The sequence below is a fragment of the Chelon labrosus genome (genome assembly GCF_963514085.1).
Source record: "Chelon labrosus genome assembly, chromosome: 14".
Classification (NCBI taxonomy): Eukaryota; Metazoa; Chordata; class Actinopteri; order Mugiliformes; family Mugilidae; genus Chelon; species Chelon labrosus.
In genome coordinates this window covers 3,297,529-3,314,367 of record NC_140347.1, presented here as the reverse complement: position 1 = coordinate 3,314,367, position 16,839 = coordinate 3,297,529, and the positions used below count along the sequence as shown (strand labels likewise).

The window sequence follows — 16,839 nt, the reverse complement described above, 5'->3', positions numbered from 1 at the left end:
TTGTAAAGTTGAAATAAATATATGGATGTTCTGTATCACTGAGTTGTATTTGTCTTTATTTCCTGTTAACTGAGCCTTTATAAATGCTATATAAGGCATAAATAGTCTTCACTTTACATTAAGTTTACTAACAATAAACATCAGGCACCACGCCCCAGATCCATCACCTTCCAAACAGAGGGCAGCAAGACTCCCAAGGCAAAGAGAGCTAACAACCCGGCATCCATCCTGCATCAAGTGTCTGACTGGGAGCTGCGCGTGGACCTAAAGAGGAAGTTGGTCTTTCCACTGGAGGTGGCGGCAACCTCCGACTGGACATGATCCTCCTCTCAAGGAGTTCAAAAACAATCATCCTGGCCGAGTTAACAGTGCCCTGGGAAGATAGACTAGCCATCTCTCATCAGCTCAAGAAGGCCAAGTACCAGGACCTGATTGATGAGGCTGGCATCAAAGGATGGCACGCAGCCTTGTTCCCAATTGAAGTAGGCCGTCAAGGTTTTCCCGCAACATCAGCACGCCACTTCCTCCAGAAGATCGGGCTCAATCCCAAACAACTGCGGAAGGCCACTGGGAAGTTAGCCACAGCAGCCGAGACCAGCTCCAGGTGGCTGTGGCTGACAAGGAACTGCAGCTGGAACCCCTCTGCAGGTGAAGGCTAACTCAGCCCTCGCTGCCCCATCCCCAATCTGCCTTTGAGGACGGATCACACGGTAACAGACCCGGACAACGATATAAGGACTACGAACTTGGACACGGCAAGACAGGAAGGGGAATCAAACAGCAATGACATGCTGCATACTGCTGTTGTTTAGGCCAGGTTCCTGATGTCTTCATGTTGCTTGGTAGCTATGGTTAGCTGCTGAGTAGGCCATACAAGCCAGCAGCGTTAGGTTAGCTTATATTTCACAAGGTTCGAATTATCCTCTGCTGCTCTGTGGGCCTACAAGCCAGCAGCATTTACTTAGTTCATTTAGATTGTAGGTTAAGCTAGCCAGCAGCATTTGGTTAGCTTATATTTCACAAGGTTTGAGTTAGCGTCTGCTGCTGAGCGGGACATACAAGCCAGCAGCATTTACTTAGTTTATTTAGATTGTAGGTTAAGCGTCCTATCACATGACTGTAGGTTTATTAGGGGTTCTCAGTTGGACAGGGCCTCTAAATGCGTTTTGCCTGGGATTTTGGCACAAGGGATTGTAATATCTAATCCTGTGTATTAATGAATGTACCCACACCTACCTGATAATGATATGCTTGACAGAATATTGGGGTGTGATGCAATCCTTAAGAGTAACATTTCTTTTATATACAACATCATTCTCAATTTCAGTATTCCTTCATCAGAGAAGACTAGATGCGCTTGGGAACTGGACCTTGGTGTCCAACAACATTAGGAAACGGGTCTCCTCAGACCTCCACCACACCACCACCAGCAACCAGAGGAGCAGGCTGTGAGGAGGAGGAAGAGGCTGTGAGGAGGAGCAGGGGCCAGGGGGGTCCTTTAAGACCTGGTAGTGCTGGAAATGACAGGCTTGGACTGGACGCTCCAACCAGAGTCACCGGAGACTGGCTACTGAGGGACGCTGGGGGCCACTGGGGGATGCTGGGGGAGCCTGGGGGACGCTGGGGGAGCCTGAGGGACACTGGGGGACGCTGGGGGACGCTGGGGGATACTGTACTCTGGACAAGTTTCTGATGATAATATATAAACATGTCAAACTAAAAGGTGGACATATGAGACACTGAGGACACAGACACTGATGACACAGGGACACTGAGGACACTGAGGACACTGAGACACTGAGGACACTGAGGACACTGAGACACTGAGGACACTGATGACACATGGACACTGAGACACTGAGGACACTAATGACACTGAGACACTGAGGACACTGATGATACAGAGACACTGAAGACACTGAGGACACTGAGACACTGGTGACACAGAGACACTGAGGACACTGAGAACACTGAGACACTGAGGACACTGAGATACTGAGGACACTGATGACACTGAGGACACTGAGACACTGAGGACACTGATGACACTGAGGCACTGAGACACTGAGGACACAGAGACACTGAGGACACTGATGACACTGAGGACACTGAGGCACTGAGGACACTGAGAACATTGAGGACACTGATGACACAGAGACACTGATGACACAGAGACACTGATGACACTGAGGACACTGAGGCACTGAGACACTGAAGACACAGAGACACTGAGGACACTGAGGACACTGAGGACACTGAGGACATTGAGGACACTGATGATACAGAGACACTGAAGACACTGAGGACATTGAGGACATTGAGGACATTGACGACACTGAGACACTGAGGACACAGAGACACTGAGGACAATGATGACACTGAGGACACTGAGGCACTGAGGACACTGAGAACATTGAGGACACTGATGACACAGAGACACTGATGACACTGAGGACACTGAGGCACTGAGACACTGATGACACAGAGGACACTGAGGACACTGAGGACACAGATACACTGAGGACACTGAGACACTGAGGACATTGAGGACACTGAGACACTGTGGACATTGAGGACATTGACGACACTGAGGACACTAATGACACTGAGAAACTGAGGACACTGATGATACAGAGACACTGAAGACACTGAGGACACAGAGACACTGAGGACACTGAGAAACTGATGACACTGAGGACACTGAGGACACTGAGACACTGAGGACACTGAGGACACTGAGGTCACTGAGGACGCTGAGGACACAGAGACACAGAGGACACTGAGGACACTGATGACACTGAGGACACTGAGGCACTGAGACACTGAGGACACAGAGACACTGAGGACACTGAGGCACTGGGGACACTGGGGACACTGAGGACATTGAGGACACTTAGACACTGAGGACATTGAGGACACTGATCACACAGAGACACTGAGACACTGAGGACACTGAGGACATTGAGGACACCGAGGACACCGAGGACACTGAGACACTGAGACACAGTTATCTGTTAGACTGTCTGTCTCTGGGTTTTTAGAATCTGCTTCAATGAATCTAAATAAATTTAAATATTAATTGTCTCTGAATGTCTCAGCTCTGGACGTTTTGTTGGAGACTTCCTGCTGGAAGGAGCTCCTCCTCCTCCTCCTCCTCCTCCTCCTCCTCCTCCTCCTCCTATCTATACGTCTCTATTGGTCAGACACTGTTGTAGTCGACGTCTCTTCCTGATTGGTCAAATGCGACCAGGTTTGGATCAGAGCAGGAGGAGGAGGAAGAGGAAGAGGGGTTGCCATGGAGACAAGAGAAGATCCAGGACGAGCTGTTGGTCTGATTATCATCAAGTTAGTGAGACGATGGAGAGGACATCACCCGAGTGTCCTCTGTCCTCTGTGGACAGAGAATCTGTGCTTTAATGTCCCAAATGAAACCTCATATCTGCCACCAACGGTCCTCACAAATATAGAACAACATGTGTGTGAGTGTGTATGTGAGGAATGTAAATGTGAGTGGGTAAGGTGTGTTTAGGCCCCGCCCACCCCTCAGTTATGACCAGCCAACACTTAGAGGATGACACACACACACACACACACACACTAGATACTAATCATTCTCTCCGTGTGTGTCCTATAAATTTAATGGTAACTAATTCTTTTCTCTAGGTTTACTAACTGGTAAAATCATGTATTCTGTGCTAAAATACAACATCTAATCTGTATTTACAACATAGATTGATTCTGCATCTCTATTTACAGCTCATTAGTCCTTACTTTTACTGTTGCTATGGCAACAAGAGACAGCCGACGCGAGATGTGGCCAACCGTCCCAAAAACATCCCATAAAATCACAAATGGTCATATTAAGACAAAATCAACTCCAACTGCCAACAGTTCCACTCCTTAAACTCTGAGCTAATGTGTTGTTACCTGTCAGGTTGTCATAGTGACCATAGACTGTCACCTGAATAGAACAACATGTCCTCAGCTCTGGACTGACCCATGAACTCTGACCTATAGTAGCAGGGGATGACATGGTGTGAGCCCATTTAAACCTCAGAGTTGAAGCTGCTGTCACTTCAAAGACTCTCTTTCCTACAGAGAACACAGAGACAATGAGGAACGTGACCAAAGTCCAAATCCAGGATAGAGAGGTTCAGTGAATGTGGTGTTGAAGGTGTAGAGGTGGATCAGTTTGTCAGATGAGACTCTGTAGAAGGACAGAGTTCCAGCAGGACAGTCCACATACACTGATACTCTGTTAGAGACAGAGGAGGAGGAGATGGGTGTTCTTATGTTATTGTGACAGACATAGTAACCATCATCATCAGAGTAGCTCAGACTCCAGGACTGATCATTCTCTCCAAACAAGCAGTCCTTCATGTCTCCTCTCCTTCTGATTCCTCTGTAACTCACTGATATATCAACTTCTCCTCTCCACTCAACCTCCCAGTAACAGCGACCAGTCAGAACATTTCTACACAGCAGCTGAGGCCAGTCGAATCTGTCTGGATGATCAGGATATGGCTGCTTCTTCTCCACCAATGTCACCTTCCTGTTGTTGTCAGACAGTTTGAGGTTTCTGTTGACTGAGTTTGTGTCCACTTCAAGTTGACAGAAATCTGATGGAGAGAAAAAGACACAACACAGCTGCAGTTTATCATCTGACACATCTGATGGATTTATTCTTTCTTTACTCACTGATCTGTTGTTCATTAATAGAAAGTTTAATGATGATACTTTTAGTCTCTTGTCAGTGATGTTTGAATGAATAAATACCACAACTATCAGCTTTGGATTTAAAGACAAACTGACACTTTGATGTTTTATCATCATTAGTCAAACTTACACTTCCTCAGACCAAATTTTAACCTCTTCTCTCCACCATGGTCCATCCTGGAGGAAGAAACACAGAATGATTTTCTATCCAACATGAGTCTTAACTGCTGTACAACATGAAGCAGAGTTCATCAGTTTATCAGTGAGACATAGAAACAGACTGAAACTCATCAGTATAGACTGTCTCTGATGTTTCACTGTCTGAAAGATAATGAAATGTAGAAATAAACAGAGCTCAGTCTCCACTGTCAAATATTGATCATGAAACCAAAATGTGATTCTTTGTATTAATATTCTGTCTAAAACAGACACCTTCTTGTCACTAACTGTTAAAAGGCCTGCTAAATGTATGTCAGTGGTGTCTTACACAAGTCAATATAGTTTACTTGTACATTCATTTGACTGTGATTGTCAGAAATAAGCCTGGAACTAAACAAGAACAAACATTGTTACACTGAGAACATAATGTGATGACTGTGGTGTTCAGCCTTTTTCCTTAAATAAACGATGACCTGTTGAACAGTGCTGAGAGTTATATTCAGTATGTTATATAACATTATTTGACATGTCTATTTGTCTGTGTATAGTTTTCCTCCAGCTGATCCAGACAGGCTGCAGTGACGTCCAACATGAGATGAAGAGCAGGACTAACAGGACTTCTGGTCAGTGCAGAGAACAATTTGAAAGTCTTCACTTCATCACTGATTCCTTGTTACAGCCCAGATGTGTTAACTTTAATACTGATGTTTTTCTAAATGTAAGATTTGTCTTTAAATTGTTAAAGTATTGCTTTAATAGCAGTAACAATGTAATGTTAAATGTTGTAAAGTTGAAATAAATATATGGATGTTCTGTATCACTGAGTTGTATTTGTCTTTATTTCCTGTTAACTGAGCCTTTATAAATGCTATATAAGGCATAAATAGTCTTCACTTTACATTAAGTTTACTAACAATAAACATCAGGCACCACGCCCCAGATCCATCACCTTCCAAACAGAGGGCAGCAAGACTCCCAAGGCAAAGAGAGCTAACAACCCGGCATCCATCCTGCATCAAGTGTCTGACTGGGAGCTGCGCGTGGACCTAAAGAGGAAGTTGGTCTTTCCACTGGAGGTGGCGGCAACCTCCGACTGGACATGATCCTCCTCTCAAGGAGTTCAAAAACAATCATCCTGGCCGAGTTAACAGTGCCCTGGGAAGATAGACTAGCCATCTCTCATCAGCTCAAGAAGGCCAAGTACCAGGACCTGATTGATGAGGCTGGCATCAAAGGATGGCACGCAGCCTTGTTCCCAATTGAAGTAGGCCGTCAAGGTTTTCCCGCAACATCAGCACGCCACTTCCTCCAGAAGATCGGGCTCAATCCCAAACAACTGCGGAAGGCCACTGGGAAGTTAGCCACAGCAGCCGAGACCAGCTCCAGGTGGCTGTGGCTGACAAGGAACTGCAGCTGGAACCCCTCTGCAGGTGAAGGCTAACTCAGCCCTCGCTGCCCCATCCCCAATCTGCCTTTGAGGACGGATCACACGGTAACAGACCCGGACAACGATATAAGGACTACGAACTTGGACACGGCAAGACAGGAAGGGGAATCAAACAGCAATGACATGCTGCATACTGCTGTTGTTTAGGCCAGGTTCCTGATGTCTTCATGTTGCTTGGTAGCTATGGTTAGCTGCTGAGTAGGCCATACAAGCCAGCAGCGTTAGGTTAGCTTATATTTCACAAGGTTCGAATTATCCTCTGCTGCTCTGTGGGCCTACAAGCCAGCAGCATTTACTTAGTTCATTTAGATTGTAGGTTAAGCTAGCCAGCAGCATTTGGTTAGCTTATATTTCACAAGGTTTGAGTTAGCGTCTGCTGCTGAGCGGGACATACAAGCCAGCAGCATTTACTTAGTTTATTTAGATTGTAGGTTAAGCGTCCTATCACATGACTGTAGGTTTATTAGGGGTTCTCAGTTGGACAGGGCCTCTAAATGCGTTTTGCCTGGGATTTTGGCACAAGGGATTGTAATATCTAATCCTGTGTATTAATGAATGTACCCACACCTACCTGATAATGATATGCTTGACAGAATATTGGGGTGTGATGCAATCCTTAAGAGTAACATTTCTTTTATATACAACATCATTCTCAATTTCAGTATTCCTTCATCAGAGAAGACTAGATGCGCTTGGGAACTGGACCTTGGTGTCCAACTCTCAGCACAGACCTGGGAAGATTGCCTAGATTTCATCCATACTTCCTCTTTGTGCCTTTGATACAATTTGATACAATTTAAGATCATACACAGGCTTCACTTCTCTACGGATCGGTTGGCTGCCATCTATCCAAACACTGACTCTCATTGTTTGCGATGTCATCAAGGCATAGCTACTACTGGTCACGTATTCTGGTCCTGCCCAGCACGGACTAATTTCTGGATCCAGATATTTGAGGCTTTTACACATATATGCGCAGGCCCATCTCACCAGACCCTAAAACCGCTGTCTTCGGTGTTACAGCTGGGGAGGTTCAGATCTCCACATCCCAAGCACATGCCATTGCATCTGCTTCACTTTTAGATAGGAGACTTATTCTACGGCAATGGAAGTCTGCTAATCCCCTATCTTTCCTTTGCTGGGTAAAGGAAGCCCTTGCTTTTCTACCCCTAGAAAACTTAGATACCCTAGGGGCAAATCCTCTAACAGATTTCATAACACCTGGAGTCCTTTCTTACAATTCACAGACAATCTACCCTTCTCTTGATCCTCGACTGCACACATGACAGCCGGTCTGGTGGGAAGCTGGGTGCAGTACAGTTACATTATGTATGAACAGTCATTCACGAACAAATCTTATAGGGTGTCTTTCAGTACGTTAAATTTAGCCTTAAAGGTGGCAGACTTTTCTTTTTTTCTTTTTCTTTTTTTTAATTGCCTCCTTCCTCTTTAACTTGTGTGTATTATGTGTACCCTTGGGCGGGTGGGTGGGATCGGGGCTGGTGTTTGTAATTATACTGTTTACAAACCATCGATTAACACACTTAGTAACTGTTAATACATGTGTCAATAATAAGATGCATAAATGTACATTTAAATAGTTTATTATTCCTTTACTTACACTTTGTAAATTGTCTTACGGACCACTGAAAACTCCTTAATAACTAGTTTGTAAATACATTCATTTTAAATTTATAAATGACAAACTAATCATTTGTGAAGAATGAAAATACAATTATTAAACACGTTATACACATGCTTATAAATGATGAATGAAGCATTTACAGCTGCATTTATAAACTCCTTACTAATGATCTATTAATGTAGGACTAATGCTTTATAAATGATGAATTAAGTGTTTACTAATGCTTCACTAATGCTTCATAGTGTGACATTATTATAAAGTGTTACCGACAAACCCACACTGTATGAACTCCTGTTGTCTGTCCATACCTGAGAGTGTCCAGTGTCCAGAGTGTATTCTCCAGTCCGGCAGAGAGCATCTTCACTCCCTTGTCTCCTGGATGGTTGTTACTCAGGTCCAGCTCTCTCAGATGGGAGGGGTTGGAGCTCAGAGCTGAGGCCAGAGAAGAACAGCCTTTCTCTGTGATCAGACAACCTGACAGACTGGAGATAGAAAAATATAAGAAAGTCAAGAAGAAGAAGGAAAATCCTCCAGATGTTGAACTTCTGCACCAACATGAACTTAAATTAGGATTTAACTGATCAACAACCAGCTGTATCCTGACCTGAGAGTTTCCAGTTTACAGTGAGGACTCTCCAGTCCAGCAGACAGTAGCTTCACTCCTGAATCCTTCAGGTTGTTGTTACTCAGGTCCAGCTCTCTCAGACTGGAGGACTGGGAGCTGAGAGCTGAGGACAGAGCTTCACAGCTTCTCTCTGAGAGGTTACAACTGCTCAGCCTGAAACATGAACCGTACACAGTAGGCAAGACAGCCTGAACATTCAGAGTCACAAAGTATCTGAAGTATCTTCAACAACAAAAACTAGGACATAACCTTATGATAAAAGGAGATTTCAATTGCTTTGCTCATTTTTATTACTGAAATAAGTTTAAATAGCCTGGTCTTTCATCGACTCTTATCAAAGAAGATCTTGATAAAATATCATCTTTATGTAGACCAGGGGTCGGCAACCTTTGTGACACAGAGTGCCAGTTTGAAATTTTCTTCTCAATGAGTGTGCCATTATCAACAGTAACGCAAAGTTAAATTATGACACAAAATACAAAAACATTTCCAACATACCTGGAATTTTATTCCATCCATACAGATCACACCCAATCATATTTTTAAAGATATTTTTCTATTATTAACTCAAAACACTTCTTTCATTAAGATATTGCACTTGGATGAGAGGCCAAAACTGAGACCACAGTGCAACTGTACTATATCTGTATATCATAACAAAGCAGCCATAAAAGTACTATTTCTGTATTATTATAACAAAATAGCCACATCAACATTTCAAAGGCATGGACAAACAGCTACACATTTTAACTTAAACCAACTGCAGGCCGAGGCAACATCAAATTAAGAGATTCCTACCAGATAGTCAGTGTAATCCCTGGCCCTGCTTTGCTTGGCTAAGCTCTGTGATCTGGGGCTCATAGTTAGTTACTTTGAGTTGCAAACATGCCTCAAAGTGCTCCATTGTTAACTGACTGCGGGTGGGGCGGAGCACGTTTCATGTGTGAAAATATCTGCTCACAGAGATATGTTGACCCGAAGAGACAGCAGAATTTCTCAGGTGGAGATGCCCAGCAGGCGAGGATGTGGGCTCCGTGATTTTGCACTGGTGAGGCTTTTAACTCTTCTCCCCCTTGTGCTGTTACCTTGTCATGGTGGAGAGGCTTGCGTACTTCTGTGACCCTAAGAGCTAGGCTGGGAGGAGCATATGGCTCCTGGCTGGTTCAACCATACCAGACTGGTCTTAGGCGAGGAGCGACACAAAAGTCAGGGTTGGGTGTGGCGCTAACAATGCTACCCCGCAAAAAAACTTATTGTTAGAGAAACTACAACAAGCAATCAAACACCTAGCCCATAGCAGACCCTGGCAGCCAGGAGTGTGAAGGAGGGTCTACGAGGGCCTAAAACCAAGATCCGCATTGGGGCATGGAACGTCTGAACCATGTTTGAAACCACCAAGACAGAACAAGTCCTGAGTGAGATGAAAAAGTACCATCTGGACATCCTGGGGATAAGTAAGAGTCACTGGACCAGCTCAGGACATCAAGTTTTGTATGATGGGTCTGTCATCCTCCATTCAGGGCACGAAAACACCCACACACATGGCATAGCCATCACAATCTCCAGGTAGAAAACCAAAACCTTGCTGGAATGGGAACCAGTAAGTGAGAGGTTAAAGAAGACTGGCAAGAACAACTGCAGACAGTGGTTTCAAAGGTACCCATACACGACCTTTTGCATATAACTGGCGACATGAATGCCAAAGTGGGAACCGACAATTCCCACAATGAGAGGGCAATGGGCAGACATGGACGTGGCGAAAGAAATGATAATGGTGAACGCCTTGTGGACTTCTGCATGAACAACAACCTGGTTATTGGTGGTACCATCTTCCCACACAAGAATATACGCAAGCTCACATGGAATGCACTTGATGGTAGGACCATCAACCAAATTGACCATATCATGATCAGTGATAAATGGCGCAGGTCACTACACAATGTCAGAGCATACCGAGGCACAGATGCCTATAGTGACCACTACCTTATCGCTGTTACCATCAAACTCAAGCTGAAGAAGACAGTCCCACAAGGCCAACGGCAGAGGAAACTGGAAATTGCAAAGCTCCAATGCCCAAACAAAAACAAAGATTTTGAGTTGGAATTCAGAAACCGCTTCAGCGCGCTAGAGTCTACCTCTGAAATGGAAAAACACAGACCATAAACGCCATAAGCAACAAATGGAATGCAATCAAGACCATATACACTGAAACAGCACAAAAAGTTCTGGGCTTCAAACAGAAGGGGGCTAAAGAATGGATATCTGCTAACACCTGGCAAAAAAATCGAAGAGAGGAAACAACTGAAGGCATAGATACTTAACACCAAGTCACAACAACTCCTCGAGAAAGCCATGTTGTCGTGTAAGAACAAGGAATGAGAGGTAAAGAGGAGTAGAAGGAGAGACAAGAGGGTCTTTGTAGAAAACCTGGCGAGTGAAGCCGGGAAGGCAGCAGCCAATGGAAACCTGGGCACAGTGTACAAGATTACTAAGTGACTCTGTGGCAAATGTACAATCCAAGTCCCCTGTCACAGGATTAAACCATTACATACCAGTTGCCCCCTGACATATGTGGCCATGAAATCCTTTGAACAACTGGTGCTGGCCCATCTGAAGGACATCACGGATCCCCTGCTGGACCCCCTGCAGTTTGCCTATAGAGCAAGCAGGTCAGTAGATGATGCAGTCAACATGGCTCTCCACTACATCCTGCACCACCTAGACTCTGCAGGGACCTACGCACGGGTCCTATTTGTGGACTTCAGCTCTGCGTTCAACACCATAGTCCCGGAGCTCCTCCACCACAAACTGTCTCAGCTCACTGTGGCCCCCTCCACCTGTCAGTGGATTACCAGTTTCCTGACTGTCAGGAGGCAGCAGGTGAAACTGGATAACTTCACATCCAGCACTCGGTCCCTCAGCACTGGCGATCAATGTTTTCAATGTTTTTTACAATCCCGACCCTGCAGAGGTTAAAACCCTGAAGGGCGGTAAGGCATGTGGCATAGACACCATTCAAGCTGAGATGCTTAGGGCTGACATTACCATATCAACACGACTGCTGACAGACCTCTTCCAAGACATATGGAACAGTGACTCCATCCCTGAAGACTGGTCCAAGGGTCTTATTGTCAAAATCTCTAAGAAAGGCAACAACTGGCGTGGAATAACTCTTTTATCTGTTCCATGCAATGTGTTCTGTAGAGTCCTTCTCAACAGGATGGTGACAGCCATCGACATCAGGCTTAGACAATAGCAAGCAGGCTTCAGGAGGGGAGGAGGATGCATGGACCAGATCTTCGCTCTGCGAAACATCATAGAGAAATGCCTCCTCCAGTGGACTCCATTCTATCAGTTGAAAGATCTTCGCTCATGATCTAGCTCTCCCAGCAACCAACCACAACAACATGCAGACTAAAAGTGACAGACTCAACAACTTTGCCAAACAGGTTGGACTCAGCATTAACACCTTCAAAACTCAAGTGATCTGTGTAAACTCCACCCTCACGCGGAACCACTTGAGTATGTGGAAGACTTCACCTACCTGGGCAGCCTTATCAGTAAGGACAGTGGGACATCCAAAGACATCAATGCAAGGCTGGGTAAGGCTCAGGCTGCCTTTTCCCAACTCCGTTCCATCTGGAGATCCAAGCAGTACAGCCTTAAAACAAAGATGCGTATATATAACAGGAATGTCAAGTCTGTCCTGCTATATGGTTCAGAGAGCTGGCGAGTGATCAAAGCAGACACTAGGAGACTGGAAGTGTTCCACAACTCATGCCTCAGGCGAATATGCCAAATCTTTTGACCAAACAAAATCTCCAACAATGAGCTGTACAAGAAAACAAGGAGCCAGACCATCACCAAAGATATTACACACAGACGTCTGAGATAGCTCGGTCATGTGCTGAGGATGGAGCAAAACCATATCCCAAAGGTTGAACTAAAATGGACACGACCAGGGAAGAGAAAACCTGGGAGACCCAAAACCACCTGACGCACAACTGTAACGCAAGAGCTAAATCAGATGAATCTGTCATGGGGAGAGGCCCAACATACTGCCAAGAACCGAATGCAAAGGAGAGAGCTCGTTGAAGCCTTATGTCCCATTGGGGGCGAAGAGGAGTACGTACGTAAGTAAGTGGCTTTTAACTAGGGATGCACAGAATATTCGGCCACCGAAAAATTTATAGCCGAAACAACACGAGCGAAACAGGATGTTGTGATGACGCAAGCATGTCTGCCGTGTGGACGTATTTCAATATATAAAGTATAAAATATACTCGGTCTAATTGCACAGTGGATCGATGCTGATTTCCAGCTGCAAAAGCTTCTGTTCCATTATTATTTAATGTACACGAGTGGAGTCGAGTTAAACATTTTATTTTGAATTTTATTTTATTTAATATTGTGCATTGTTGGAATGTGCTAAATAAATAATTTCATAATTTTGTAATGATTTATTCTTTGAAACATTACTATTAATTTATGCTTTGATTTTAGTGAGGGTAGTCCACAGTCATAGCCATAAATGCAACGGTACTAATAATTGGGGGGCGGCGGGAGGACATCTCTCTCAGGTGTTTCAGATGGAAATGTCATCTGAGAATACTGCCAGCTTACTGACAAAAGCCATGCATGTCTCAAACATGTCCAAAACAGTCTGTCCTGCACCTTGCAGTGTGAGACTGAGCCCGTTCAGGTGTCCTGTAATGTCCGCAAGAAACATAATTTTCACAATCCACTTCTTGTGATCCAGTTCTGAATATTTTTGGCCCTTTTCAGCCAGAAAGGCCATGATAGCGTTAAACCAGCTGACAAATCCAGAACTTTTCAGCAGATCTCCATCTCACTGCTGAGTGGAGATGGAGATCTGTGTATGTGCTGTCCAGGTCCTTCAGCAGGGACTCAAACTGTGTCAGTGCAGATCGCTATTAACTATGAAGTTAATAATCTTTGACACCGTAGCCATAAATTCATTGAGATCAATTTGACATTTTTGTACACAGATTTTCTTGATGTATTATGCAGTGGTGTTTCATGATGGGGTGGGCGACTTTTTCTTCAGTTTGACAGCTACCTGTTGTCTCCCAACCATGGCGGGGCGCCGTCTGTGGTCACTGCAAACACTTTCCAGATGTTAATCCCTCGTTCTTTTTTTTTTTTTTTGTTGTGTCAGGCATTGGCTTCAAGCAGCAAAGTTCCTCTCTGACAGTTGAATCACAGTACCTTGCCATGACCGCCAAACAGGAGATGTCATTCACGTCCACGCTTTCATCAAGTGCTATGCTAAATATCACAGCATCATTGAATCCAGCTATTTGCTGAACTCTGACATTTTCAGCCATTTCATCGATACATCGCTGAACAGTTCTAGCTGATGTGGGAATGTCCTTTATTCATGACTTGATTGTTTATGTGGCAAGTTTTCAGAAAGAGCATCTGAGCAACTGAATGAATTTAATGAATTCACTATCCGTAAACGGCTTCCCATGCTTTGTAATGCAATGCGATAGCTTGCTTCTATCCTGTGATTTTTAGCAGTGGTAAACACTTTAAGGGAGCTTGCTTGTTTATCACATCTGGATACAGATAAGATAAGAGATAAGATAAGATAAGATAAGACTTTATTCATCCCCGTGGGGAAATTAGGGCGTTACAGCAGCAGGAAACAACAGTGCGAGATGCAGAAGATACAAAAAATAAAACAGAATAAAAATAGAATACGGCCAACAAATATGTTATGTACAAAAAATATTTACATATTGCATCAAAGAGATTCACAGTGTCTGGTCTGAGTTGAAACAACCAATTTGGATTGAGGAGTTAAGGAGGGGGTTAAATATATATATATATATATATATACACACACACATATATAGATGGACATGGGCGGAAAACACGGAACTGTTGGAATGCTACTATACGAGCAAACCCGAGAGAGAAGGGATACATGCAGCGAATGTGGGACCAATGGTTACTTCGAAACCCACAATCAAGGCTAACAACGAAAAACAGCTGTTAGCCCAGTGTTCCAACATCAGCAATCGAAAACTCCTATCACAACTAGAGATTTATGAGATACAACAACAATGCTATGGCAAGGGGGCGCCAGGACGACAGGTCAGCGGGGGGATGCCACCATCACTCCCACAATCAGAGATTGGGTACCAAGCCCCAGCAGATACCAGCCTCAGTGCAAGAGCTGCTGACCTGAGAATGAAGATCATGGCACAATTAGAAGCCTGGAACCCCCGACGAATACCGAAGCTGACTTGTAAAGTACCTTCAGAAGATCTGCTAGTGGATGTGAATGCTGCACTAACAACAATTGCTACGGGAACCATCACTGAGATGCTTGGCTACAAGATGTTGTGGACGACAGCAACCACAATTTAACCCCTGCACTAATAGATTATTTTGTCGATGGCACTGCAGCATCGCTTAGTTCAACTTTAAACTTAGTTGCTCCTCTGAAAAAGAAGGTCATAAATAGGAGGAGGCTAGCTCCATGGTATAATTCACAGTTGCGCTGTTTAAAACAGGCAGTCCGAAAGCTAGAAAGAATTTGGCATTCCACTAATTCTGAAGAAGCTCGCATAGCCTGGAAAGATAGTTTAACAACTTATAAAAAAGCTCTCAGTAGTATTAGAACAGCATATTATTCATCATTAATAGAAGAAAACAAGAACAACCCCAGATTTCTTTTCAGCACTGTAGCCAGGCTGACAAAGAGCCACAGCTCTGTTGAGCCATCTATTCCTTTAGCCCTCAGTAGCAATGACTTCATGAGCTTCTTTACTAATAAAATTGTCGGCATTAGAGAAAATATTCAAGGCATCCTTCCAACAGCTGTTAAAGATGCAAGTACAGCGACATTAGAAACTTTTGTACGACCTTATCAATATCTGGAATCCTTCTCCCCAGTAGATCTTCTTGAGCTCTCTTCAACAATTACAGCATCTAAACCATCAACCTGTCTTCTAGATCCAATCCCAACTAAATTGCTCAAAGAAGTTTTTCCATTAATTAACACCTCCATATTGAACCAGATAAATTTATCTTTATTAACAGGATATGTGCCTCAGTCTTTTAAGATTGCTGTAATTAAGCCCTTACTTAAGAAAGCCACTTTAGATCCAGATGTTTTAGCCAACTATAGACCAATCTCCAACCTTCCCTTTATTTCCAAAATTCTAGAAAAAGTTGTTGCCAATCAGTTGTGTGACCACTTAAACAAGAATGGTCTGTTTGAAGAGTTTCAGTCAGGTTTTAGAGTTCATCATAGTACAGAAACAGCTCTGGTTAAAGTTACCAATGATCTCCTCATGGCTTCAGACAGTGGACTTGTCTCTATACTTGTTCTGCTAGATCTTAGTGCTGCATTTGACACTATTGATCATAATATTTTACTACAGAGACTTGAAAGTGAGGTCAAGATTAAAGGAACTGCATTAGACTGGTTTGAATCCTATCTATCTGACAGATTCCAGTTTGTTCATGTCAATAATGATTCCTCTACTTATACAAAAGTAAGTTATGGAGTTCCTCAGGGTTCTGTGCTAGGACCAATACTCTTCACGTTATACATGTTGCCATTAGGCAAGATTATTAGAAAACATGGCATAAACTTTCATTGCTATGCAGACGACACCCAGCTATATTTATCTATGAAACCAGATGAAACTAATCAGTTGGTTAAACTCCAAGCATGCCTTAAAGACATAAAGGCTTGGATGACCTGTAATTTCCTACTCTTAAACTCAGACAAAACAGAAGTTATTGTATTCGGTCCTAAGCATCTCAGAGATTCATTATCTAATCACATGGTGTCTTTGGATGGCATTACCTTGGCCTCCAGTACTACTGTAAAAAACCTTGGTGTTATATTTGATGAGGATATGTCCTTTAAATGTCACATAAAGCAAGTGACCAGGACTGCCTTCTTTCACCTGCGTAATATCGTCAAAATTAGGAACATCCTGTCTCAGAGTGATGCTGAAAAACTAGTTCATGCATTTGTGTCGTCCAGACTGGATTATTGTAATTCATTACTGTCTGGCTGTCCAAATAGCTCTTTAAAAAGCCTCCAGTTGATTCAAAATGCCGCAGCAAGAGCATTGACAGGAATTAGCAAGAGAGATCATATTACTCCAGTTTTAGCTTCTCTTCACTGGCTCCCTTTAAAGTCTAGAATAGAATTTAAAATCCTCCTCCTTACATACAAGGCCCTTAAAGGCCTAGCTC

General features: G+C 43.8%; 2 protein-coding genes across 2 annotated transcripts in view; both read right to left on the bottom strand.

The window, feature by feature from the left end:
• LOC311498921 (uncharacterized protein) overlaps positions 1-16,839 on the bottom strand; it is a 225,241-nt gene that overhangs the window by 102,772 nt on the left and 105,630 nt on the right. Inside the window, exon 7 of the mRNA XM_084559706.1 lies at positions 8,572-8,745. Within this exon, the coding sequence (XP_084415832.1) occupies positions 8,572-8,745 (174 nt within the window). The remainder of the gene's footprint in view (positions 1-8,571; positions 8,746-16,839) is intronic.
• Positions 3,194-6,943, bottom strand: LOC311498938 (stonustoxin subunit beta-like). Its single transcript, XM_084559737.1, has 2 exons — positions 4,847-6,943; positions 3,194-4,619 (listed from the first exon to the last, which is right to left on the bottom strand). Exons 1-2 carry the CDS (start codon positions 4,929-4,931, stop codon positions 4,093-4,095), a joined length of 612 nt encoding a protein of 203 aa, XP_084415863.1. The 5' UTR covers positions 4,932-6,943; the 3' UTR covers positions 3,194-4,092.

Bases quoted from the DNA above. Each gene is read 5' to 3' on its own strand.
- LOC311498938 (XM_084559737.1), bottom strand. From the start codon at position 4,931: ATGTTGGATAGAAAATCATTCTGTGTTTCTTCCTCCAGGATGGACCAT. The intron at 4,620-4,846 runs GTAAGTTTGACT...TCTCTCCATCAG, and splicing joins AAAATTTGGTCTGAGGAAGT to ATTTCTGTCAACTTGAAGTG.